The sequence below is a fragment of the Pongo abelii genome, chromosome 7 (genome assembly GCF_028885655.2).
Source record: "Pongo abelii isolate AG06213 chromosome 7, NHGRI_mPonAbe1-v2.0_pri, whole genome shotgun sequence".
NCBI lineage: Eukaryota > Metazoa > Chordata > Mammalia > Primates > Hominidae > Pongo > Pongo abelii.
The window spans coordinates 24,982,586-25,010,283 of NC_071992.2; the positions used below are offsets into that span (position 1 = coordinate 24,982,586).

General features: G+C 45.5%; 1 protein-coding gene across 3 annotated transcripts; it reads right to left on the bottom strand.

Annotated features, from left to right (window-relative positions):
- Positions 1-35: 35 nt before the first annotated feature.
- On the bottom strand, positions 36-27,698 carry LOC100432263 (tumor necrosis factor receptor superfamily member 10D). Of its 3 annotated transcripts, none has more exons than XM_009243620.4 (9): positions 27,183-27,698; positions 18,444-18,549; positions 12,023-12,136; positions 10,572-10,683; positions 9,270-9,529; positions 8,661-8,692; positions 8,053-8,238; positions 2,629-2,701; positions 36-2,444 (listed from the first exon to the last, which is right to left on the bottom strand). In XM_009243620.4, the coding sequence occupies exons 1-9, from the start codon at positions 27,297-27,299 to the stop codon at positions 2,311-2,313; spliced, it is 1,134 nt and encodes a 377-aa protein (XP_009241895.3). In that variant the 5' UTR covers positions 27,300-27,698; the 3' UTR covers positions 36-2,310. The 3 variants fall into 3 exon arrangements, with proteins under 3 accessions (XP_009241895.3, XP_063582657.1, XP_054417325.2); XM_063726587.1 differs by having other exon boundaries at positions 8,053-8,139; positions 27,183-27,697; XM_054561350.2 differs by having other exon boundaries at positions 8,053-8,205; positions 27,183-27,695.

The window sequence follows — 27,698 nt, forward strand, 5'->3', positions numbered from 1 at the left end:
GAGGGGGCCAGGGAAATAAACGAACACCACACCTCTTTATGAGGTTTCACATTTATTTTGGTCGTAAACATAACAGCATTTCATATATAACCAGGTGTTTTGTACTATTTGGCCTGGGTATAAAGCAAAACCTAAACAAATCATCCAATGCCAAAAAACCCCAATAATTTCACATTCTCAGGAAGCTTACTTTAAAGGAATAAGCTTAAACACTGATAAGGCTGACAGTCTAGATGCATCTTCAAGGAAGGCCTCTAAGGAAGGGACAAGGGAGCTGGGACCGGACTGGCTCCCTCTGAGCTTTGAGGCTGAGTGTCCTGCACTGAAGGTCCAGCAAAGGCAAAGACCAGGAGGCAGCAGCACCCTGTGTCTTCCAGAAGTGCAGGGGACAAGGTGTGGGACGCCAGATGGAAGTGAGAGAGGACGGAAGTGCGATGACCAGAAAGGCCACCCCCTCCTAAAACTCCACGGACACAACACTCTGAATGTGTGATCTTCAGGCAGTTCTAATTTTGTCCCAGCCAAACCAGTCCCGGAACAAAACACACAATGCCTTGAGATGGAAAAGACCGAAACCCCTAGAATGACTACATCCGTAATTTATCCTACCACGACTGGACTACTGTGGAGAAGAGTTTGCTGGAAAGAGGCTAAAATGATTACTGAGGTTTTAAAATAAAATAATGGAATGTGACACAAAGACAAATGTGTCAGCCATTTTAGGGCCCATTGTCACAGTGTTTAAAAATTCATATTTCTGAGATGAGGCAGATGCTTACAGAGGGGCCAAGCTCCTCAAATAGGGAATCTGTACCCTAAAACGCAGCTCAGGAATCTCTGCCCTACAAGGCATCCCAGGGACTCAGGGTCACAGACCACCAGAAGCGAGAGGGTCCCATCCGCTCCTGAGTCGGCAACCATTTCACACCATCCCCAAGCACCGTCCACTCTTCCCTCTTGATGCCATGGCAGATGCCGGGGCAGATAAACACTCTCTGCCCTCAGCCTAAAGGAGGCTCAAGATTCACTAACGTTCAACTGTAATGGTGTTTGAAAGAGAGGCTCTTCGCAGTCTCAGATCTAACTTAATTCTCACTGTCCTCATCTGCTGTGGACAAGTAGCAAGATGCAGTCCCATGACTGTCCCAGCACGACAAACCAGACACATGGCTTCCCAAAGATACCATGTTCTTCAAAATCCTGAGCATATGTAAACATCTACTTATAAATAAATATAAATAAATATTTATTTATAAATAAACACGGCTACGTACCTCTAAAATTATCAAGTAAGACAGACTGGCCCTTCAGAAGTTACCAGCCATCACACCCTGGTACAGTCTCAGGGCGCATGAGGGAGACTGGAACACAGTCAGTGCCTCCCACAGAGGGAAGATTTCTCCCTCTGTCACTAGTTATATTTCTAGTCATTTTTGACTGCTGATTTCCATCCAGGCAACCCATGTAAACAGCCTAATAAGTACATTTCCTAAAGTTTTTCCATGTTTACATCATTATACAAAAGTTGGAAAATAGATGTACAGCGTATAGTAGTAAGCAATACAAATGTTTCTCTAAGGTGAGGGTAAGCCCCAATAATCCTATCTTAAAGCTCAAAACTTTAAGTCGAACCCTCATAAGTTCATACGCTCATGACTTCTTCTCATAGGGCTGTGTCTTGATAATCTCATCAAGTCAAAAATGTCCTAAACTGAAAATACAGGTAATAACCAGATAATCTCGTTCTAAAGTTAAAAAACTCTAAGGCAAACCATTGTGGTTGTGCGGCATCTGTAGTTAGATGTCATTAAATGCACACACCAGTAGAGATGGAGCTTGCAATATAAGAAACAGAAAAAAAGACTTGTCTCATGATGAAGAACTGTAAAGAACAACATCCTAAAACCACTTTTTTTCTTTTTAAATTGAGACGGAGTTTCACTGTGTTGACCAGGCTGGTCTCGAACTCCAGAGCTCAAGCGATCCACCTGCCTCAGCCTCCTAAAGTGCTGGGATTACAGGCATGAGCCACCGCACGTGGCCTAAAACTACCCTTAATACACAATCATATAGCTCTATGCCGCCAAGAATCTGACATAAATTTCTCCCGTTTGCTTATCACACGCAGTATTTCATAAAAATTACTCCAAGTGTGTTGACAAAGTTCTAGAACCTTTGGTAAGCTGCCCCATATTGGATAGTAGAGTTTGCTGAGGCATGGGTCAAGTACTGGACTGTTTCCTCCAGGCTGCTTCCCTTTGTAGGAGAAAAGGTAAATGAGGGAAGCTCTGGTTTCCTGAAGAGATTCTTTCACAGGCAGGACGTAGCAGAGCCTGCATCGTCTTCTTCATGAAAGAGCTTTTCGGAGCCCACCAATTGGTCCTGAATTGTTTCCTTTGCATGTCCTTCTTCCGGTGTTGCCGAGGCATCCAGCAAGGTGCTGACTGAGAAGAGAAAAGAGATTTAGGGTCTTGATACTCCAAGGACAATCAGCACAAGATCGACATAGGACCCCCTGCTTCCAGCAATAAATGCTCCAGAAGAGTCCTCTCAGCTATAGGGACAGCAGTTAGGACATTGTCCCCATTCCCTGCCCTCCTGCTGCATCTCAAGGCACAAAACACTTACTCTCAGTGGGGTCAGCATCATTCACTGCAACCAGCAGCCTCCTCCTCTGACACCCTTCAGCTTCTGCCTGTTCCTGTAACACACAGTGGGGAATGCTCTGGTCAGAGTAAGGAGTCCTGCAGTCCAGTACTGACCCCAACCACCAGCCAGCAAGAGACCTGCAGCGCTTCCCCTCTCGGGTCTCCATGGAGATGGAGACAAACCTCTGGTCCTGCATAGCTCTTGGGCTCTGTGTGCTGGTGGCTCATTGAGACATAAGTGACATGCAGTGTCACTTTGTAAGTGTTCTGCCCAACTTTGACTACTGTATACGCCTGTGTAATTATCCCCTGATCAAGACATAGAACACTGTCACACCCCAGAAAGTCCCCTTCTGCACCATCTCATCAACTCCCACCCACCCTCACAGGAAATGATCACTTTCTTCCAGAATTCTTACCAGCAGAGTCTCGGCAGAAGACTATATATGAGAGCACCCAGGAAAACCTAACAAAATAATTTATCCCAAGACTGTAAATGATCTTTGATCATTAATACTGTAGCATATTAATAATGTAGCTAAATAAAACACCAGTCTCTATGGAGGCCGGAAAGACATTTGGTAAAATTAAACACCAATTCTGATTTTTTTCAAAACCTTTAGAAAAGTAGGCTGCACTCTTCATGATGAGAATTTCTATATGAAAGCAAAAATGGAACGCCATTGCTAAGGGTGACACTTTGGAGGTCTTCCCCAGAATTCAAATCAAGACCCAAACACCTGCCTTCCCTAAGCACAGCTGAACATGGTTCTGAAAGGTCGGGCCTAGGCAACAAGATGGAAAATTAAAGTGAGGCAAGACTCTTGGAAGAGGGCAGACGCAATAATCATTATCTTCAATGTCATTTAAAATCTCTAGGAATGAAACTACAATATGGAAATAGAAATGTATGTATGGAGGAATGTTAAAAACACAGCAGATACAGGCCAGGTGCAGTGGCTCACACCTGTAATCCCAACACTTTGGGAGGCCGAGGCGGGTGGATCACGATGTCAGGAGCTCAAGAGCAGCATGACCAACATGGTGAAATCCCGTCTCTACTAAAGAATACAAAAATTAGGCTGGCGTAGGCGGGAGCAGTGGCTCATGCCTGTAATCTCAGCACTTTGGGAGGCCAAGAGGGGCGGATCACAAGGTCAGGAGATCGAAACCATCCTGAGTAACACGGTGAAACCCTGTCTCTACTGAAAATACAAAAAATTAGCAGGGCGTGGCAGCATGTGCCTGTAGTTCCAGCTGCTTGGGAGGCTGAGGCAGGAGAATGGCGTGAACCTGGGAGGCAGAGGTTACAGTGAGCTGAGATCACACCACTGTGCTCCAGCCTGGGCGACAGAGCAAGACTCCATCTCAAAAAAAAAAAAACTAGCCAGGCATAGTGGCACCCACCTGTAATACCAGCCTCTCAGGAGGCTAAGGCAGGAGAATCACTTGAACCCAGGAGGCAGAGGTTGCAGTGAGCCAAGATCACACCACTGCACTCCAGCCTGGGTGAAAGAGCGAGACTGTCTCAAAAAGAAAAAAAAAAATCAGTAGCATATCTATATGCCAATAATGTTCAGGCCAAGGACCAAATCAAGAACACAGTCCCATTTACAACAGACAGACAGACACACACACACACACACACACACACACACACACACAAAATACCTAGAAATACCTCTACCCAAGGATGTGAAAGATCTCTAGGAGAATTACGAAACACTGCTAAAAGAAATCATAGATAACATGAACAAATGGAAAAACATTCCATGCTCATGGATTGGAAGAATTAATATAGCTAAAATGGGCATACTGTCGAAATCAATCTACAGATTTAATACTATTCCTATCAAACTACTTCTGTCATTTTCCACAGAATTGGAAAAAATTATCAGAAGTAACTGAATCACGTGGACTAGTTTTTCCAGTTTTGTTCTTGTGATAGTGAATAAGACTCACAAGAGCTGATGGTTTAATAAAGAGCAGTCCCCTGCATACGCTCTCTTGCCTGTCGCCATGTAAGATGTGCCTTTGCTCATCTTTCACCTTAGGCCACGATTGTGAGGCCTCCCCAGCCATGTGGAACTGTGAGTCCATTAAACCTCTTTTTCTTTATAAATTACCCAGTCTCAAGTATTTCTTCATAGCAGTATGAAAATGGAGTAATACAACTCCCTATTCAACAGCAGAGGCTTCGGGTATTTGGCTGGCCACATGCAGAAGAATGAAAACTAGACCCCTACTTTTCACCATATACACAAATTAACTCAAGGTGGATTAAAAGTTTAAAGGTAAGACCACGAACTATAAGAATCCTAGAAGAAAACCTAGAAAACACCCTTCTGGACATCAGCCATGGCAAAGAATTTATGATTAAGTCCTCAAAAGCAATGCAATAAAAACAAAAATTGTCAAGTGGCATCTAATTGAACTAAAGACCTTCTGCACAGCAGAAGAAACTCTCAACAGGCTGGGTGCGGGGGCTCACGCCTGTAATCCCAGCACTTTGAGAGGACGAAGCAGGCAGATCACCTGAGGTTAGGAGTTTGAGACCAGCTTGACCAACAAGACAAAACCCCATCTCTACTAAAAATACAAAAATTAGCTGGGCATGGTGGCACATGCCTGCAATCCCAGCTATTAGGGGGGCTGAGGCAGGAGAATCACTTGAACCAGGGAGGCGGAGGTTGCAGTGAGCCGAGATCATGCCACTGAATTCCAGCCTAGGTGACAGAGCGAGAGTCCATCTCAAAAAAAAAATAAAAAGAAAGTATCAACAGAGTAACAGACAACCTACAGAATGGGAGAAAATATTTGCAAACTATGCATCTGACAAAGGTCTAATATTCAGGAGCTATATGCAACTTAAATGAACACACAGAAAACAACCCCATTAAAAATGGGCAAAGATATAAACAGGCATGTCTCAAAAGAGGACATACAAGTGGCCAACAAACATATGAAAAAATGCTCATCATCATGAATCATCAGAGAAATGCAAATCAAAACTACAATGAGATACCATCCCATACAGTCAGAATGGCGATTATTAAAAAGCCAGTAACAGTAAATGCTGGCAAGACTATGAAGAAAAAGGTCATTTATATACTTTTGGTGGGAATGTAAATTAGTTCAGCCACTATGGAAAGGAGTTTGGAGAGGTCTCAAAGAATTTTAAAACAACTCCTATTTAACACAGCAAACCCACCACTGGGTATACATAGAAAAGAAAACAATTCTGCCAGGTGCGGTGGCTCACGCCTGTAATCCCAGCACTTTGGGAGGCCGAGACGGGTGGATCACGAGGTCAGGAATTCAAGACCAGCCTGGCCAAGATGGTGAAACCCCGTCTCTACTAAAAATACAAAAAATTAACCCGGTGTGGTGGCACACGTCTGTAATCCCAGCTACTCCGAAGGCTGAGGCAGAGAATTGCTTAAACCTGGAGGGGCAGAGGTTGCAGTGAGCCAAGATTGCGCCACTGCACTCCAGCTTGGGTGACAGAGCGAGACTCCGTCTCAAAAAAAACAAACAAAAACAAAGGAAAACAAATCATTCTACCAAAAGACACCACTATCCATAATAGCAGTGACATGGAATCAACCTAGGTTCCCATCAACAGTGGATTGGATGAAAACAATGTGGCATATATACACCATAGGATACTACACAGCCATAAAAAACAATGAAATCATATTGTTTGCAGCCATAGGGATGAAGCTGGAGGCCATCATCCTAAGTGAATTCATGTAGGAACGCCAAACCAAATACTGCACGTTCTCAGTTATAAGTAGGAGCCAAACACCAGATACTTAACAACCATAAAGATGGCAACAATAGACACTGGGGACTACCAGGGCGGAGAGGGAGCAAGAGGAGGAAGGTTGGAAAAACTCCCTGTTGGATACTGTGCCCACAACCTGGATAAAATCGTTCATACTCCAAATTTCAGCATCAAACAAACTTGCATATGTACCCCCTGAATCAAAATAAATTTGAAAAAGGAAAAAGAAAAAATGAAAAAAAGTTTCCTTTGGCAGTGTATTATATATAACATAATCCCTGTAATGTAAACAAAATGTACTTATGCTTGTATGAATATACATGGCATATGCATAAAGATTTCTACAAAGAATCACAAGAAATTATCTGTTGTATTCACCTGAATGAAGAAGGGCTGGGGGCTGGAGGAAGTGTTAGGGGACTACCACTATGACTCAGCACCTTTCTGTAGTGTGGCAGATGTGTGGCTCTGCATTTACCACTTTCAAAAAATGTGCAGCGCGGCCAGGTGCAGTGGCTTTTGCCTGTAATCCCACCACTTTGGCAGGCCAAGGTGAGAGGATGACTTGAGGCCAGGAGTTTGAGACCAGCCTGGGCAACATAGCAAGATCACATCTCTACAAATTAAAACAAAGGTGCAATGCGATTCAGCAGTGTGGAGTAATTGTTGATATTTTTTGTTTGTTTTCTTCTCTTTTTATACTTCTCTTCATTAAAAAAAGAAAACATGGGGTATAGTTATAGGAAAGGAAGAAAACGGGTGGAAAGTGATCCTTGTCTAGGTAAGTATTGGACAAGTGATCAAAGAGGAGCCAAAAGCAGAGAAAAATAGAGAATCAGTTCCTAAACAGGCATGGAGGAAGGAGACAGTCACCCAGAACAATTCAGGGAGTTCCTCACTTCACACAGCATCACAAAAGAAATGGCACCTACGTTGCACTGGTGTATGCTACAAACCAAATCGTTCTTTAAAAGTCCATGAGAAATTAGATAGGATCATCTTATCTTATCTTGAAGGAAAGAACTTTCGAAGCTTAAAAAAAAAACAAGTATGTGTCCAGATTTCACACCTACTCAATGTCCTATCAAAACTAGTCAATCGATGTGAATAACTATCGATGTGTGTGTTTGTGTAATATAAAAGCACTTCTACGCGCCGACTCAGAAATCCTACTTCTTCCCGGAAGCCTCCTTACATACTTGATCAGAAATCTGGACAAAGATTTACCGTGAAATATGTTCAATGTAGTAAGAATTTTGAAGAACATTTAAAACTTCTGCTGTTTCAAGCAAGGGCTCCCTGAGTTCTGTTAGGAGCACACGATGGAGACTGTGCAGCCTTATTCAGTCCTCAATGAACCCTGTGACACCCACTCTATGCCTGTGGAGCTCCAGGCTCTGGGGACACAGCAAGGACAGGACAGGGAGTAAGAAGCAGATGTCCTGCAGACTGGCACAGTCACCACTTCAGTGCAGCTGCTCCATCCCCTGCAGTCCCCTGTCTCCCAAAGGCTCTATGTCCCCTTGGACCCCCGGAGAGAGGAGGCACTGCCATCTCTGTCTACAAAGTCCTGGGCAGGCAGCAGGCCAGGCATGGCACAGTCCCTCCTCAACTCACCGGCAGACGCTGTGGCTCCTCTGGCGACTCTACAGTCACAGCTGTTGGCTCTGCCAGCTCCTGACCTCGGATTTCCTGCTCAGAGACCTGGGTGGGCTGCAAGTATCTGCTACTCAGGGTCTCGTTGCGGGCATTGTCCTCTGCCCCAGGAACCTGTGAAGGAGATGAATGCCGCCGGAAAAGGAACTTGGGAAGACAAAGAGCCCACTCAAGTCCACGCCAAGGGCTCAGCTTCAGGGTCCCCAGTACGCAGCTGGACTTGCCATCCCCAACCCCTTCCAATGAGGTCACCCCAGGCAGCTGAGGCTCGGCACATCCAGGACCCACTGCTGAGGTGGGTCAGGTGGTCACCCCATCCCCACAGGGCCAGCTGTGGAGTGATGGTGTCACCCAGGCTGCAGGAAGGACAAGGCTGCAGCATGGTCTGCCAGTCTGTGTGCTGCTAAAAATGGCCATGTGTCCCCCACAGTCACCCCAGGGTCCCCAGGCCATGTCAGAGAGTCAGGGCAGCCATGAGGACAAGGGATTGTGCCCACCCAGGCTCGGCAGTGGACGGGAAGCAGTTCCTGAACCCACAAAGCCCCCAGGTTCTGGAGAAACCAACTCACTCTGTGCACACGTTCGGGACCTCCTCCACCACCTGGAGAAGAAGGAGTCTCCTGAGCAGACGGGGAGGGGCCCATGCAGCACCTCCCTCCCAGAGGACAGTGGGGCGCAGGGCTGGCTGGGGGCTGGGACACTGGACAAGGAGCCCTGGGGCTGGGGACAGGAATAGGACCTTGCAATTCGGGGACACCCTGAGGAAGGGGGATGAGAAGGGGAACTAGAGTAAAAACCAACACGTGGAAAATCTCTGTGTTCTGCTCTGACCGAGGTTGACTAAATCCCACAACCACTTCTCATCCTGAACCTTGTCACCCAGTTGAGGAGCCGACAGCCCCCTGCCTGGCTGGGCCTAAAGACGGGAGAAACTGGCCCTGCCTTCCTGGAGTTGGCTGGGAGATGAGGGGTCCCCCAGCCCCGAGAGAGGGACTGATGAGACTAGGGTCCTGGGGGATACACGGGATGTGGGGATGGGGCAATCACAAGAAGGAAGATCGAGCCAGGCTGGAGACACTTGGACCAGGGGCAGGGATAGGGATTACTCTCTGTGGGAACGGAGTGGGAGGGGGCAGGGCAGAAAGTGCCCAGCGCTCCCACCCTCAGCCAGCACCTACCTGAGCAGATGCCTTTGAGGTAAGAAATGAGTTTCTTCCGACGTAAAATGTAAACCAACCCAGCCGCAACCAGAATGCTGACTAAGATCCCTATGATGATGGCTGCAAGGCAACAGGGAGAGGCAAGAGTCCCCAGGCTGGTGGTCACTGTCTCCTCCGCAGCTGGGGTTTTCCCAGTGGAACTGGCAGCTGATTCATTTTTGCACTTGATGTCACTCTGGGATGTACAATTACGGACCTTGACCATCCCTCTGGGACACCTGGGTACACACAGAGAGGGAGACGGGGACTCTTGATGGAAAGCTGGCCAGCTGGGATGAAAGAGGAGCCACCTCCCTGCTCAAAGTCCCTGAGAAGGCGTCAGGAGAAGGACAGGCTCCTCATGTCAGCAGGGGGTCCCCCTATGCTCCCTTCTGGAGGCTGGGGAAGGGTCTGAGCAAGTGCACTTCAGCCCCTCGGCCTCCCTGCTCTGGGGTGAGAGCTGCAGCTCCAGGAGCCTTCTGTGCTGGGCACACACTGAGCTTCCCTGGGCTGCAGGGGAGGCCTGCGTTAGGAGGAGCCGCACTCCAGGGAATATCACAAGCCCCTGTGGCCACAAACTGAGCTCCTTCCTCCAGTTAACACACAGTACAAGTGAGCCCACACCCCACCCTGTCTGCTGCTGGTTCCTCCCAATCACAGCAAACACTGGAGGGCCAGAGAAGAGCAAGTTACTCTTTGCCCCTAAAACCCAAATAGGAAAAAGAAGGACTTAGTGAGAAATCAGGGGCCAGGGGTGAGGCCGGCTGGGTGGGCTCAGGTCCTCATGGGAACTTAAGGGAGCTCCACCCACGGCCTTATTATGACTTTTGTGGGCTACGGGCACTTTTGTCTTTATGGGTCCTTGCCCACCTAAAACATATTAAAAATTACATTTTTTAAATCAACTTAGAGTAAGGACAAATACAAGCCAGGCTGGATTCAAGTGTTTTCTTCTGATTTCAAAAGGAAATCACATTTCCTAGGTCCCCTGAAAAGGTTCAAGGGAACTAGAAAGTCACCTCCTGTGCCCAGTGAACAATTCAGCCTGGACAAAGGGACTCCTGCTGGGGAGGGTATGGGAAAGGGCTGCTGTAGGGGGTAGGGTTGGGGAAAGGCAGATGGACTAGGAGGGGCCACCACAGGCTCAGGAAACCCCACAGGCTCAGGGATGTCTCGTGGGGCTGGAGGATCCATGGGGTCAGGGGACAGATAGAGGTACCAGGTGACTCAGGTCTTTTCAGGTTCCTGAAAGCTGTTGGGAGCCCCTGGCTGCTGTCTCACCCTGCTCTACACTTCCGGCACATCTCAGGGGAGTTTTCATCCTGGAAGCTTCCTTTTTCACACTGACACATGGTGTCTCTGGTCGTGGTGCAGGAACTTTTAGTGGTTTGACCTGACAACAGAGCATAAGGTTTTGGGAATGTATTTCCCTGACATGTCTGTTGACCCTTCCTCACCACCCCATCCCCTCCCACTCAGCTCTACTCAGTTCACCAAGGAGTTCTGAGGGCCGGTTTCTGGACCAGCACACTCGGGACTCATACACGACACCCACCCTGTACGTAAGGACCGATACAAAAGGACCGTGATTCATTATTTATTACATCAGATTAGGGGAAAAGCATTATTTAGATGGCATGGTCAGTAGCAAGGAAGGCGCAAGGGCATCACCTGAGAGACTCTGCGAGGAGAGGGGCCCTTGGGGGACTTCCCAAAAGCCCCGGCCTTGCTGCGGAGGAGGAAGGGGCCTGAGACCCTGAAGGCTGAGTGAGGCCAAGCACCTGTCAGGAGCACAGAGCTGGGGAGGAGAGAGCCTGGCCGCAGAGCAGACCTGTGCCACCGCTGGAACCCGCCCTGTCCACTGGGCCAGGCCTCCTCTATGCTGTAATGATGCCCCCACCCACTTGAAGGCAATAGTTTAGAAGATTTCCCAGGCAGGTGGCATGCATTACAGAAAAGATTTTGGCCAGGTGCAGCGGCTCACACCTGCAATCACAGCACTCTGGGAGGCTGAGGCGGGCGGATCACCTGAGGTCGAGAGTTCGAGACCAGCCTGGCCAACATGAAGAAACCCTCTCTCTACTAAAAATACAAAAATCTGGCTGGGCACGGTGGCTCATGCCTGTAATCTCAGTACTTTGGGAGGCGGAGGTGGGTGGGTCACGAAGTCAGGAGATTGAGACCATCCTGGCTAACACGGTGAAACCCCGTCTCTACTAAAAATACAAAAAAAATTAGCCGAGCGTGGTGGCGGGCGCCTGTAGTCACAGCTACTCAGGAGGCTGAAGCAGGAGAATGGCATGAACTCAGGAGGCGGAGCTTGCAGTGAGCCGAGATCACGCCACTGCACTCCAGCCTGGGTGACAGAGTGAGACTCCATTTCAAAAAAAAAAAAAAAATTAGCTGGGCGTGGTGGCGCATGCCTGTAATCCCAGCTACTTAGGAGGCTGAGGTAGAAGAATCACTAAACCTGGGAGGCAGAGGTTGTGGTGAGCCAAGATCACACCATTGCCCTCAAGCCTCAGCACCAAGAGCGAAACTGCCTAAAGGAAAAAAGAAAAAAAAGATTTCAGTTTTTTTTTTTTTAAATCAACCAGTTATAATCATGGAACAGGGCATGATGAAGACGACCAAGTTGGGTTAGAACTCGGTTCCCTGACTCACACCGGCTACAGCTCCCACCTCATCACTATGCACTCCACCTCTGGGCAAGGGGTCCACACATTCTGTACCTGATTTACAAACTGTACATAGGAGGCAAGAAGGCAAATTGTTGGAAGCAATGGTGTAATCCACACCCTCTGTGCACGGGTTACAGGCTCCAGTATGTTCTGATCTATGAGATCCTGGGAAGGGAGAGAAAAGCTAATGAATGAGTCTCCACAGAGTTCCCAGAGGCTGACAGTGGCTGGCAAATTTCTCTTTTGGCCCTCAGTGGAATCCAGACAGAGAAATCTACTCTTCTTGGCTTGGTCTTGTCATCAATTCTGCATCTATTACATTATTACATATCTTTGACTGGCACTGCTGACAGAAATATAATACAAACCACATGCAAAATTCAAATTCTATGAAAGCCACATTAAAATAGTCAAAAGAATGAGGTCAAATTAATTTTAACTATCTATTTTTTAACCTAAAATATCCAAAACACTACATTTCAATACGTAATCAATATAAATCTTTGAAATATTTTATCTTTTTTTGGCCGGGCACGGTGGCTCATGCCTGTAATCCCAGCACTTAGGGAGGCCAAGGCGGGTGGATCACGAGGTCAGGAGATCGAGAACATCCTGGCTAACACAGTGAAACCGCATCTCTACTAAAAATACAAAAAATTAGCCGGGCATGCTGGCGGACGCCTGTAATCTCAGCTACTCGGGAGGCTGAGGCAGGAGAATGGTGTGAACCCAGGAGGCGGAGCTTGCAGTGAGCTGAGATTGTGCCACTGCACTCCAGCCTGGGTGACAGAGCAAGACTGTGTCTCAAAAAAAAAAAAAAAAGAAAAGAAATATTTTATCTTTTCTTTTATTTTTTTTGGAGACAGAGTTTCACTCTTGTCACCCAGGCTGGAGTGCAATGGCGCGATCTTGGCTCACTGCAACCTCCACCTCCTAGGTTCAATCCCGAGTAGCTGGGATTACGGGCACCCACCACCACGCCCAGCTAATTTTTTGTATTCTTAGTTGACACGGTGTTTCATCATATTGGCCAGGCTGGTTTCGAACTCCTGACCTCAGGTGATCCACCCTCCTCAGCTTCCCAAAGTGCTGGGATTACAGGTGTGAGCCACCATGCCACGCCCAGTCTACTTTTTTTTTTTTATTAACAATAAAATAAAATAACAAAATAAAATCCAACCTCGTCTACATGTGATCTCCCCATGCTGGTCCACCTGACCTGTTTGCTGTCCACTCACTACGGTGGCCCTGTTTTTGCTCAGTATCCCCCAGCCCCTGCACCCTGGGGCTGTCATTCCTAGGGAGGCTGCTCAGGAGTGCTATTTCTGGCTCTCTGCACAACTATCCCTGTCCAACTTTGGAGATTGGCCAAAATCACCATCCCCGAGAGGCCCCACCAACCTCGTCTCTGTCTCACTCATTACTTAATTATTCTTCAAGGGTCCTATCAGGAATTTCTGACTGTTATTTTGATCTGTGTGTCTTAATACTATCCCAGAGAAAAGGTTCCATGAGGGCAGGGCCTCTTATAATTATCCCCATTAGCATGGTGCCTGACTGACAGAAATCATCCAACATCTCCCCATGGAATAAAGAACCAGAAAGTGCAGGAAACAGAAGTCTGGAAGCCCATAGAGATAAGGGCATGATAAAGGCATGATAAGCTAAGATATTGGTCTTAGCTTGTGCCTTCGGGCTAGCACTACAGACCCAGGATCCTGACCTACCTCCACAGATTCAGCTTCCAGATCTGCCCTAGTGCCAGGTCAGTCCCCATGAACTCAGGCTCCAGGCCCTTCCCTGTGGACCCAGCGATGAGACCCATCACAGCACCTGGCTGACATCTGCAGACCCAAGTACAAGGCCTACTCCAGTGCCAGTTCAGCCCCCATGGAGCCAGGCCTCAGGTCACCTCTCTGGATACTGGCTCTGACCACCCTTGAACCACACCACATGGCCTGCCCAGAATCTGTGTACAGGCTGACTGGTGAAGGGCGTTCCCTGAGAAAGCCAGTCTGTAAATACTGGAATAAGTCCCTGCCTCTTCAAAGTGCACATTCCAACACATTGCCACAGGCTCCTGAGCAGTCAGGGAACCGTGATGGCACCAAAGAAACAAAATGAAGCACAAGTAACCAACCCAAAACGAATAGACATTTACAACAGCCTGACAAAGAATTGAAAATACTCATCTTACAGAAGCTCAGTCAGCTACTAGAGAATATGGATAGACAACTAAGTCATGTCAGAAAAACAATACGTGAACAAAATGAGTAGTTTAATATACACAGACAACATAATAAAGAACCAAGCAGAAATTCTAAAATTAAACAACACAGTATCTGAACTAAGAAAATTCCACAGAGAATGTCAACAGCAGAGTTGATTAACTGGAAGAAAGAATCAGTGAGCTTGAAAACAGATCATTTGAAATTACCAAGTCACAGGAAGAAAAAAAAATAAAGAATGAAAAAGAGGGAAGAAAGCCAACAGTACCAATGGTTACCATGAAGCAAAACAATATATGCATTATTGTGGTCCAAGCAGCATCAGAGAAAGTGAAAGGAACAGAAAGTGTAATTAAAGAAATAATTAAAGAAAATGTCCCAAATCAGGATGGGAATGCACGTCCACATTCATGAAGCCCAAAAAACCCCAAACAGATAAATATGAAGAGCTCTTCACCAAGACACATCTTTAACAAATTCCCAAACATCAAAGGCAAAGAGAATTTTGAAACCAGCAAGAGAAAAGCAATGTACAAAGGAACCCCTATAAAACTACTGAAGGCTTCTCAGCAGAAAATCTACAGGCCAGGAGAGAGTGGAATCATACAAAGTATAGAAAGGAAAAAATCCTTGCCAACCAGGAATACTACACCTGGCAAGCCTGTGCTTTAGAAATGCAGAGCAGTAAAGACTTTATCAGACAAAGAAAAAAAAAAAAACCGGGGGAGTTCATCTTTAGCATGTATTGCCTTACAAGAAATGCTAAAGAGAGTTATTCAATCTGAAAGAACAGAACACTAACTAGATACACCCAACCATGTGAAAATATAAAACTAGGTGGTTAAATAATTGCTCAAGTTCAGAATATTCTAATACAATCACAATAGTGTACAAATTACTTATATCATTAGTATAAAAGTTAAAAGACCAAAGTATTTTTTTAAATGATAGTTAATACGATTTTTTAAGGAATACACAACATAAAAAGATGTAACTAATGACATCACAAACATAAAATAAAGCAGAGGAAGAAAAGGTGTCAAGTTTTTTTAAGAGATCAAAGATAAATTGTTATCAGTGAAAAATAAAGTTAGACATGAACTCAACTTACAAATTCAGTAGTGCTTTTATACACTAACAAGAAACTATCTGAAAAGTCCCATTTATAATAGTTACAAAAAAATGCTTAGGAATAAATTCAACCAAGGAGGTAGCTGTATTTTTTTCTAATTTGGTCTTGAGGTTTCTCTCTGTAGAGTGGCTATAAATTCTAGCCTTGCCCTGGTGGGAGATCCAGAAGATTTCATCACGGATGTTCACAGGAAACTTATTTGTCCCGGTGGACTGTCTAATGCCTAATTAGGTGTTCATCTTGTACGTGTCCCTTCCACAAGACTATTACTTTTACTAGCAGAAGACCTGGTGGCTCTTGTCTGACCTATGTCCAGTTTTAAGTTATCTCTACTCTTTAGGAGATAGCCACTCTTTAAGAGAGCCAAGATGGAGAAAGATGTTAGGTTCAGACGTATCAATTAAGGAAAACACAGAGGAAGCAACACAACGAAACATAGGAAACAGAAGTGGTATATTACTTACAGACTCCAGAGAGAAGAGGATACTTTGCAGCACTTACAGGAAGTGGGGAGCAATCCAGTCCGAGGACACTAACGGGTGTGTGGGGAGCAAGAGACAGAGAGAGAGGACCTGTGGGACTACAACTTTATAAAGATCCATGGGCATTATACCCTAGGCTTTCCCACAGGGATTGTGGAAGACAACACCTGCAAAGAAGGTTCACACTGCTCTGGTGTGAACCATTAGGTTTTATTGTAGTCAGCTGCTGCGGGATGTGTTGGGTCTGGGGTCAGAGAGATGATGAACACATGTGCTAGATCAAAAACAATTGAACAGGGAAAGGAATTATTAATTGGGCAAAAGATGCTGTGGTATGATTGGGATTTAAACAACTTATATCGGGCATAAAAATGGATGTCAAGGCAGCAACTCTTTTTAATAAATTTATGACAGAGGTGAAAGGTCTGAAAACTGTAAAATGTTGATGAAAGAAATGGAAAGTAACAAAAATAAATGGAAAGACAGTACATGTTCATGGATTAGAAAACTCAATATTGCTTAATTGTCCATATGACCCAAAGTGATCTACAGGTTCAGCAACGCCTATTAAAATTTCAATCACATTTTTTGCCAAAATAGAGAAAATAATTCTAAAATGTGTATGGAACCACAAAAGACCTCAAATAGCCAAAGTGATCTTAAGCAAAACAAACAAAAAGAACAAAGATGGAGGCATCATACTACCTGACTTTTAAATATATTACAAAGTAGTAATCAAAACTGAATAGTAATGGCATAAACGAAGATAAACTGATGGAATGAAATAGTGAACCCAGATATAAATCAATGCATTTAGAGTTGACTGATTGTGACAGAGATACCAAGAACACAAAATGGGGAAAGGACAGGCTCTTCAATAAATGGTGTAGAGGAAAGTAGATATTGACCTGCAGAAGAATGAAATAAGACCCTTATCTCACATCATATGTAAAAATCAACTCAACATGAACTAAAGATTAAACATAAGCCGTGAAATTGTAAAACTACTACAAGAAAACATAGGGGAAAATCTTCATGACGTTGGTGTGGGCAATGATTTCTTGGCTATGACCCCAAAAGCACAGGCAACAAAAGCAAACATAGACAGATGAGATTACATCAGACTAGAAAGGTTTTGCACAACAAAGGAAACAATGAACAGAGTGATGAGACAACATACAGGATGAGAGATCAATATCCAAAAGATCCAAGATTTTGGTTAATATCCAAAATACACAGGAACTCAAAACATCTCAATAGCATGCAATCAAATAACCCAATTAAAACGGATGCATGGGCAAGGGACCTGAAGAGACACTTCTAGAAAGGAGACATAGAAGTGGCCAACAGATATATGAAAAAAATGCTCAACATCACTAATCAGGGAAATGCAAATCAAAACCACAATGAAGAATCACTTCACACCTGTAAAAATGGCTATTACCAAAAAGACAAAAGATAACAAGTGTTGACGATGAGGAGGAGAAAAAGGAACGCTGGTACACTGTTGGTGGGAATGGAAATTAGTACATCGATTGTGGAAAACAGTATGGAGGTTCCTCAAAAAACAAAACATAGAACAACTATATCATCTGGCATTCCCAGTATTGTGTATACATCCAAAGGAAAGGACATCGGTATGTTAAAGAGGCATCTTCCCTCCCATGTGCATTGGAGCATTATTTACAATGGTCAAGACATTAATCAACCTAAGTGTCCATCGATGATGAACAGGTAAAGAAAATGTAGTACATAGACACAATGGAATACTATTCAGCCTTAACAAAGAAGGAATTTCTGTCATTTGTGACAGCATAGATGAACCTGGAGATACTATGCTAAGTGAAATAAACCAGGCACAGACAGACAAACACCTCATGATCTCACATATGTGGAATCTTAAAAGTTGATCTCATAGAGGTAGAGAGTAGAATGGTGATTACCAGCGCTGCATTTGTACGGTGGGTTGGAGAGATGTTGGTCAAAGGATACAAAATTTCAGTTAGACAGGGGGAAATAAATTCAAGAGATGTATTGTGTGATATGGTGACTACAGTTATTAAAACAATGTGTTGTACAGTCCTGCCTTCTATTCACAGGGAATATATTCCATGGAACAAACTCTGGACTTACTCAAGTCCCTGATACAAATTGGGATAGTATTGCATATACTCCAGGAATATATGCTTTAAATCATTTTGAGGTTACTTGTAATACCTAATGCAATAGACATGCTATGTAACTAGGTGCTATACTGCATTGCCTTTTATCTACTTTTATTGACATGTTATCATTTTCATTATTTTTTCCACATATTTTTGATCTGTGTTGGTTGCAACCACGGATGCAAAACCCACAGACGAGGAGGACTACAGAACCCACAGGTGAGGAGGGCAAAGAGGGCTTATCCCAGGGCTCTGTATCCATACAGCTGAAAATTGCTGAGTAGACTTTTAAGTGTTCTTACAACAAATACATGATAAGTATGTGAATTAGCTTGATTTAGCCATTCCACAATGCATACATATTTCAAAACATCATATTTCAAAACATCATGGTGTACACCATGATTATATACAATGTTTATCTGTCAATTAAAAATAAACTGATTTTTAAAAATAAGAGTGCACCTGCTGGACATTCCTCCTCCTTCAGGCTGCGCCTCTGTTGCTGTGGGGCCACTGTCTGCTGGGGAACTTCGTCCTGCCGGGGGATGGTGGCAGAGTAAACGTGGACCTGTGGGGACAAGGCAGAGATGGCTGTGAGTGGCTTCCAGACCTTACTTCCCCCAGACTCCGTCTCACATTCCCTTCACCCCAAGTGACAAAACCCATCAGAGCTTGGACTTTTTTCCTGCTCCAAACTTTCATTCTTTTGCATCCATGTTTGTCTCTTGGCCTGTTAGGCAGCTATTTTCTATAAAGAAAAACACCTCTGTATCCTTTTCTATATTATAACATAAAATATCTTTACTCCAGAAAATGTGAGCAGAAGAGTTACTTTTTTTATTTTCATAGAGTCTTGCTAAGTTGCCCAGGCTAGAATGCAGTGTCTATTCACAGGTGTGATCATAGTCTACTACAGCCTGGAACTTCTGGCCTCAAGTGATCCTCCTGCCTCAGTCTCCCAAGCAAGTTGGGTAACAGGAACACACCACTGTAGTTGGCAAGAAAAGATTTTATAAGAACACAAAAGGCTGGGTGCGGTGGCTCACGCCTGTAATCACAGCACTTTGGGAGGCCAAAGGGGGCAGATCATGAGGTCAGGAGATTGAGACCATCCTGGTTAACACAATGAAACCCTGTCTCTACTAAAAATACAAAAAATTAGCTGGGCATGGTGGCGGGCGTCTGTAACCCCAGCTACTTGGGAGGCTGAGGCAGGAGAATGGTGTGAACCCAGGAGGCAGAGCTTGCACTGTACTCCAGCCTGGACGAAAGAGTGAGACTCTGTCTCAAACAAAAAAAAACTCATATGAGCCCTTCAAACAGAAATAGCATCTAATATATTTAGTTTGACCAAGTGTTTAATTGACCAGTGGGTGAATATTCTCTCTCTCGCACACACACAGACACACACATAAAAATACACATTTTTACAAATGAGGGTTATAATATAACCTTAAAGAAAGTCAGGATATAGCATCAAACATTAAGTAATTTCTGCTTCACAAACGACCTTGACAAGCTGTTCCCACTAAATATCAAAGAGTGACAGAAAAAGATAAAACAGCAATTCAGGGATTATGGCCATGATCTCTGTGTCACAAATGACGACGAGAAGACAACTAGAGGATCGGAATAGAGTCTGCGTATTAGATAGTGGTAATGTGTTGATGTTAATTTCCTTGTTTGTAGAAAGCACACACTGAAGAATTCAATAATAGCTTTCATCATGCCAACAGCTATTTTTCAAATTTTTTTGCATAGTTTTTGTAACTTTTAAGTTGGGAGTGTGTAAAAGCACAAAATTAATTTAATTATAAATTTACATTGAATTAAATTTAATATAATCTTGCTCCTGAGCAAAAACAAAATGGTTACAATAAAAGCTACTTACCCTTGGGCTCTGTTCAACTGCCTTGATCTCAACAAGACAAAATGTAGCCTTCCTCCACACCAAAGCCTGCCTAGTAGTTGGTGACAGTGAAGCTAATGCATGTTTCCCAAATCCTTCCTTCTCGGGCTGGGGTCCCTCTAGGTTCAGGCGATGTCTCTGTCTCCTTTCTCTGCTCTCACTCTTACTCCTTTTCAAGACCAACTATTCATTTTCTCAACTCTTTTTTTTTTTTCTTTTTTGGAGACGGGATCTCCCTCTGTCATCCAGGTTGGAGTGCAGTGCGTAATCTCTGCTCACTACAACCTCTGCTCCCGGGCTCAAGTGGTCCTCCAACCTCAGTCCCCAGGTGGCAGAGACCACAGACAGGAGAGTGCCCCAACACCTGGGCTAATATTCGTGTATTTTGTACAGCTGGAGTTTCCCCACATTGCCCACGCTGGTCTAACTCCTGAGCTGAAGCGTTCTGCCTGCCTGGGCCTCCCAAAGTACTGGGATTACAGGCGTAAGCCACCACACACAGTCCGTTTTGTCAGTTCTTTTTGTGGCTTCTATTCTGTTTCCTTATGTTCCCCCTTGTTACTTTTGTTTAAATTTATGCTTATATTTTATGATTGATTAATGTAGATATTCAGGCCATAAATTTCACGTTTTTCTTTTTTTGACAGACTTAATGAGACACAACTCACATAATTAGTAATTATGATTATTCACATAATTCACCCATTTAGTCTACATTTCAGTAGTTTTTAATATACTCATAGGTATGCAATCATCACTATAATCAATCTTAGAATATTTTTATCACTCCAGAAAGGAACTGCATACCCTTCAGGAGTAACTCCCCATCTCACCAACCCCCAATTTTTTTAATAGAAACATTGAAAGCTGTATTATTTCACCCCGAGCACTGTTAGCCATTTCCCACCAGTTTTGATGTTATATTATTATGATTTATTTTGAAACATTTTACCTTCCCTTTTGATTTCTTCTCTGAACCACAGATTTTTTAGAAGTGTATTGTTCAATAACCAAATTTTAGAATTCCCTATGGATACTGTTACTGATTTCCAGTCTCGTTTCATTGAGAGGTCATATAGCGTGTTTCATATCCCAGAACCCAGTCTATCTTGCTGAAAGTATCATGAGCATAGAAAGGAATGAGTGTTCAGTGGATGTTCCACTCCTGCTCTTTAAATGTTAAATCAAGGTGGTTGATAGTGTGCAGATTGCTTGCCACTTTACCGGGGTTTTCATCTGATCGTTCTATCAATTACAGACAAACAGCTGATTTAATCTCCTTTTCATTCTCTTTTTGCATCACGTGTTTGGAAGCTGTATTACTAGGCATATACAATTTGTGATTATTATTATACTCCTTGAAGAATTAACCTTTTTAACTACAAGGGTCCCTTTTGAGCTCCCATAATATTCTATGTCCTAAAATTGTTACAGTAGGTAGCTAATCAGGTATGAGCAAGGCAGGAGAGGGCTCCCCACTTCTGACACCAGCAGTGTTGGGCGACCATCAGGTGGTTGATAACTGTCTCTAAAGTAAGAACTGGTTACAGCCGATGCCAGAAAAAGGCAGTCTCCTAATACATAGAAAGCACCTGAAACTGATCAGCAGCTTCCCAATAAGATTTCAGGAGTGGGGAGAAGTAAGGCAGGATCCCGGAAGTATGCCACCCTATAAAACCCCAACTCAGGCGGTCCAGCTGCGCACTGTTTCTCAAGTCACCTGCTCGGCCATCTTCCAAGTTGTACTTTCCTCCTTTTCTTTCCGTTCCTTCCTTTCCTTCCTGTTCTAAAGCTTTTTAATAAACTTTCACTCCTGCTCTGAAACTTGCCTCCGTCTCTCCTTCTGCCTTATGCCCCTCAGTCCAATTCTTTCTTCTCAGGAGGCGAAGAGCTGAAGGTGCTGTGGACCCTTACGGATTGGCCGCTTTCAACGTAGGCTAACTCAGATCTCATCCACCGCTAACAAAATCAACTTCATGTGATACTGAGATAGCCACGGCAGTTTTCTTGGCCTTACACTCTGCATGGTGTATCTTTTCCCATCTATTTGCTTTCCACAGACAGCATCTGTGTCTTCCTTTTAAGGCCCATCTCATATAGACAAGATATAGCTGAGTCTTGTTTTTTCAGCCCTTCAAACCCTTTTTATCTTTGAACTGTAGTGCCCAGTGGATTTACAGTTAGTGCAATAATTGATAGTCAACATAGACCTATAAGTTTACCATTTAAACTATGGTTGTCTAGTCTAATTTTTTTGCTCCTTTTCCCCTGCACATTTTAATGTTAATTACCTTTTAGAATTACATTTTAATTGGGTACTCACTTTTTATGCATACATATTTCCATGATCTATGTGCAAGTGCTATAGGGAATACAGTATACACTCAAGTGTTTATATTCTATTGAAGGTTTTTTAAAACTAGATTTATTGCGGTATAATGGATATGAAACAAAGTGTACACTGTTGAAGCATGTAGTTTGGTAGATTGAGATGTATGTATATAACGTTGAACTATCACCATGATAAGATAATGACTTGTCTACCGTCCTGCAGTGTTTCTTGGTTTTTCAATGTAATCCTCTCTTCTGCTTTGCTCCTATGTCCCCCAGCAACACTTCTGCTTTTTGTCACAATAAATAGATTATTTGTATTTTAATAAGATGAGGAATCAAATGGTATGCATTCTGCCTGGGTTCCTTCACACGACATGATTTTCTGTGTGTGTGTGTGTGTGTGTGTGTGTGTGTGTGTGTGTGTGTGTGTGTGTGGTTTTTGATTTTTTGTTTTGGTTTTTGTTGTATTTTGGCTTTGGTTTTTGAGACAGCATTTTACTATGTTTCCCAGGCTGGTTTTGAACTCCTGGGCTCAAGGGATCCATCCACCTGGGCAGGACTACAGATGTGAGCCATCGCACCTGCCCGCCCACCCTGGCCCACTGACTATTATGAATTAAAGGCTGTTGAAAAACAGCAGGTGCAAGATGATGCTTTGACCTCTTTTGTGTTTCCTAAAAGCGGGAGATGAAAGTCCCCAGGGAAACATAGGACAATCTCCTTATTTTTAAGGATGAGAAGTCGAGGCCAAGAGAGTACCATGCAGACCTTGTTAGAACAGAACCACTCATCTTTTTGGCCTCCACATATTTACTTGCTTCTTCACAAGTTACTTGGTCTAATTCAGTATATGAGTAACTGACTATCACTGCTTCCTCTGTGCCAGGTAAAACTTGCATTAAATAAACGTGTGTGTTGGCTGGGCATGGTGGCTCATGCCTGTAATCCCAGCATTTTGGAAGGCCGAGGCGGGCAGATCACCTGAGCTCGACTTCGAAATCAGCCTGGACGACATGGCAAAACCCCATCTCTACTAAAAATACAAAAATTAGCCAGGCGCAAGGGCAGGCACCTGTAATCCCAGCTACTCAGGAGGCTGAAGCAGGAGAATCACTTGAATCTGGGAGGCGGAGGTTGCAGTGAGCCGAGATTGCACCACTGCACTCCAGCCTGGGTTACAGAACAAGACTCCATCTCAAGCAAAAAGAAGTCGTATGTGCTTTTCTCCTGTGTACCTGTCTTATGTCCATTTAATTCTCAGGTCCAGCCAAAAAAAAAGCCCTTCGAGGGGAGCTTTGCTTCCCCCTCTCTGACTCTCAATGGTGACTCTAACCAAACACCATCCTCCAGGCCAACAATACCACATCCTACAGCCTTGCACCCGCACGGCCTCTCTGGAGGAGGGGGAGGCAAGGGTAGTGAGATGGTCAGATCTCAGGCCTCCCTCATGCTACCTCCTATTAGTTATATGATTCCTGGTGTCACCTGACCCACCACACTGTGGGCTCCAGGGAGCAGGATTCACATGGCGTTCGTCTGTGCTCCCTGGCTCCAGTAGACTCCAAAGACAATAAAGGGCTCACTGTCTACTTCCTGGGTGAATCACTTTCCCCTCAAGCCCATGAGATGAGCACAGCGGGGGCCTCAGCTTACCGCCTAAGGACAGGCTCCAGGCTGTGGCACTGGGAGGGGATCCCGAAGAGCCCTGTGGACTCTACTGAGGACCCATAGGAGCTCCCAGAGGCCAAGTGCAGGACAGAGATCAGAGAAGCAGCTGCTCAGATAACTCTAGCCCTGCAGAGGCCCAAATATGACTGTAATTATACAGAAGGTGAAGACAGAAATGCTGGAGACATTGCCCCTGAATCTCATTTTACCACTTGTAAAACAGGGAAAACAACCTACCCTCATGTCCCCGGGTTTTTAGGAAAATCCACTACATGAAGATGTAGTCTCTGGCTGGGAGCAGGATACCAGCTGCCCAACAGCACAGGCTCGAGGCATGGCACTGTCCCCACTGTCCCCATCCCCAACCTGAAAGCTAGAGTCTCACTACACTGCCACTCCTAGATACAGGACAGAGGACCAGAACTGGGACCGTGGCCTCTCAGTAGGGGCTGGCTGAGCAGCCATCTGCAGCCACCTGGATGGAGACCTTTCCTGCTCATCTTCAAACTCCAACCCGGGCCGGGCGCCTACCAGAAGCACAACTGGAAGCATGGCAGGTAAACCAGGCTGTGGCCCTGCAGTGCCATCGCTGTCCTCACTTGACCTCTGGCTCCTCTGATCCTCGATGGCCCCTCCGCATGGTGCTCCACTCCAGTCTTCAGAAGCTTCTGCCCCAAGCTCAGGGAGCCCGGTATGGAGGTGCAGGTAGGAACAGGTGCAGCCTCTGCTGGGTGCAGGACATGTGCCCTGGGGATCCAGTCCAGAGTGACTGACACCAGCCCTGAGGATGTGATTCATCCTCCCACACCTGATAACACAGCCCTCTGAGGTTTACACAGGACTGCTGAAGATTTTTATCTCCTCTTTACTTTACAGGCAGGAGCTGGGGCCACACCAGTGTCACAGAGCTGGAGGGGAAGCACAGCAGGGCCCAGCTGTTCCCAGCTTCCAATCTCAGGAGTCCGTGAGAGCCTCAGAGTCCGAGATTCTGAGCTGTTGGATCTTTTCGATTCCTACTCTGATAAAGAGAGGGGCGGGGTGGAAGCACCTGTCACACAGATTGGACCAGTCCAACGTTGACAGAGCCAAGACCTGGGGTCAGGAACTCAGCTCAGCTCCGGGCTCATCTGATGTCCTCCTGACAGCCTGAAGATGGAGACCTTATCTCCATTTACAGGCATGGCGGGTGGCAAGGACTGGCCCCAGCTGACCACGGTTTTCCAAGTTCACAGCTGGGAATTCAGTCTTCCCTGCCACCCTCCCCTGTTGTCTCATCTGGATCCCCCGGTCATCTACTTCCACTACCAAAGACTCCTGTATCCTTGAAAATTCCTAATACCATGAAAGAATGAAAATACATAACAATGTGATGAATCATGTTTTACCTCCTAGATTAGCAACGAATAAAGCTAAGTGTAGCAAGGGTGTAGGGACACAGGCACATGTGTGGACTAGGTGTGAGTGTAAGCTGAGTTCAAGGGTCTTTTGGAAGAAAATTTGTGAACATCTAAAGAAACTTCTGAAATCATTTATCCCACGGAAGTAAAAGTAAAATTCTACTTCTATGGAGTTGCCCAATAAGCGGGTGCACACGGATATGTGGACACACGATACATACAAAGGTATTTAGTACAATGCTGTTAGAATTAGCAAAGGCAAATTTGCTTTGGGTTATATCCCATCCGGATGGGATATAACCAGTTGCCTCTAGATGGCAACAGTGAATTAACCTGTGGCTTACCCATGTAGTAAAATACAATACCTTTGTTTAAAAGAAGATCAATCTGAATGTACTGCCATAAAACATCTAATGTGATTTGTGTTAGCTCCAAAATTTTAAAAAGCAATTGTGCATTGAAATGCATTTAATAAGGCAAGACTGGTGGAGGGATCAAAGCCTCCTTTGGGACGCACAGAGTTCACATTTGCAAAACCGTGAAATTCAGGTTGCTGGCCTTGTCTACACAGGTCATCCACACATTCTCTCTTCAGGGCCACTGTCCTGACACAGCCATTCTTCTAGCTGCCTCAGGTAGGTCCACCCACTATAAACTATTGTAGAAGTCAGTTGTGTAATTTTTGAGAGGTGAAAATGTCACTGCTGTTCTGAATTTAGTATTACCTAGTTGAAAGAAAACATGGAGACTCTCGTCGTTCCTGTAATCTTGTTTTATCCTCCCCCTTTTGTCTTTTGGTATTATGTAAGGAACCTTAGAAAGCACTGTTGGCAGAAACGTCAATCACTCTGAAAAAGTCCTGGCAATCTGCACATCTTATTTTTATGTCCTTCTTGTGCACCCCACTACCAATCTCAGTTTCCAAAGCCAACTCACAAGGACTTTACACCTTTTATGCAGAAGGAAGGGGCCACCCCGCGGTCCTGCCTATGGGATACAGAGGGGACACACGGGTGGCAGTGGAAGACACTGACTGCAAGCACCTTGGTTAACCGCTTCCTGCCACTTTCAGGGTTCTATAGGAAATGAAAGTCGCAAAAAACAGCGTTGGAAAGCTTTTTCACCGCGTGTTTGTTAAACTGATCTCCAAGGAACATGTTTAACAATGCAAAAATAGGGTTAATTTTTTTTTTTTGAGACAGAGTCTCCCTCTTGTCCACCAGGCTGGAGTGCGATGGCGGGATCTCGGCTCACTGCAACCTCCGCCTCCCGGGTTCAAGCGATTCTCCTCCTGCCTCAGCCTCCCGAGTAGCTGGGATTACAGGCGCCCGCCACCACGTCCGGCTAATTTTTGTATTTTCAGTACAGACGGGGTTTCACCATGTTGGCCAGGCTGGTCTCCAACTCCTGACCTCAGGTGATCCGCCCGCCTCGGCCTCCCAACGTGCTGGGATTACAGGCGTGAGCCACCGCGCGCGGCCTACGTTAATGTTACGAAGGAACGAAGGAAGGAGAGAAGGAAGGAACGAAGGAACGAACGAAAGAAGGAAAGAGGCAACCGCTCTGTGGCTTCCTGAGGTTCACTCGGGAGTTTCCATCTTGACTCCCTCCCTCTGCTGATTTCTGGAACTTCCTCTGGGGCAGCTCAGTGCGTTCCTCGCTGCACGGGACAGCCAGGGGGAGCCCGCGCTCTGCTCCCTCGCGGAAGGGTCGCTCCCGCCCAACCCGGGCACCCCGCTCTTTCCCTGACTCCGATGGCGGGGTCGTCCTGCCCGGACATGCCCGGCCGCAGGCGACCCGGGGCAAGCATCCCCACCGTGTCTCCCTCTCTCCCTGCCCAGTCCCGGCGCCAGGTGCGCTCTTCCCCTGCCAGGGACCGCGGCGGACACTCACCGGCAGCAGAACCGCAACGATGAGGACGACGAACTTTAGGGTCTTGGGGCCCGGGAGCCATGGTCTGGTTCCCGACGCTGTCCTGGCTGCTAGATAGCGCCCTACTGGAGCCCTCATGGTTGTCAGGGCGCTTTGTTCCCAAAGTCCCAAGAGAAAGGAGGAGGTGGAGGATCTTCGCCCCCCTGAAGTTCCCGTCAAAAGCGCCAAAATCAATCAGAAATCGTCGGGAGTCGTCCCCGCAGTTTGTGCGCGTTGAAGGGTGCCAGCTACACTGCCAGAATTGAAGCGTGCTCCTCCGCTTTAATACCCCGGAAAAAAGGCGTGGTCACTTGTACTCCCTTCCCGCAGTCACTTCCAGGCACTCAGAAAAGGGGCATGGCCTCCCCCAGCACCTCCCAGAGGGCCCAGGTTGTGTGGGTGGGTGCATGGACGGAGAGGAACCAGTTCTTGCCGGTAGCGGTGACCCAGGGCCTGTGGTTTGATTCCGGGTCCTGTCCGGGCTGTAGCCAGCAGAAG

What these genes read in the sequence shown, in the direction of transcription:
- LOC100432263 (XM_009243620.4), bottom strand. Translation starts at nt 27,299, where the DNA reads ATGAGGGCTCCAGTAGGGCGCTATCTAGCAGCCAGGACAGCGTCGGGA. An exon ending in TCGTTGCGGTTCTGCTGCCG is followed by an intron (nt 18,550 to 27,182) that starts GTGAGTGTCCGC and finishes TTGTCCCCACAG; the next exon opens with GTCCACGTTTACTCTGCCAC. An exon ending in AGGAGCCACAGCGTCTGCCG is followed by an intron (nt 2,702 to 8,052) that starts GTGAGTTGAGGA and finishes TGTGTGTTACAG; the next exon opens with GAACAGGCAGAAGCTGAAGG.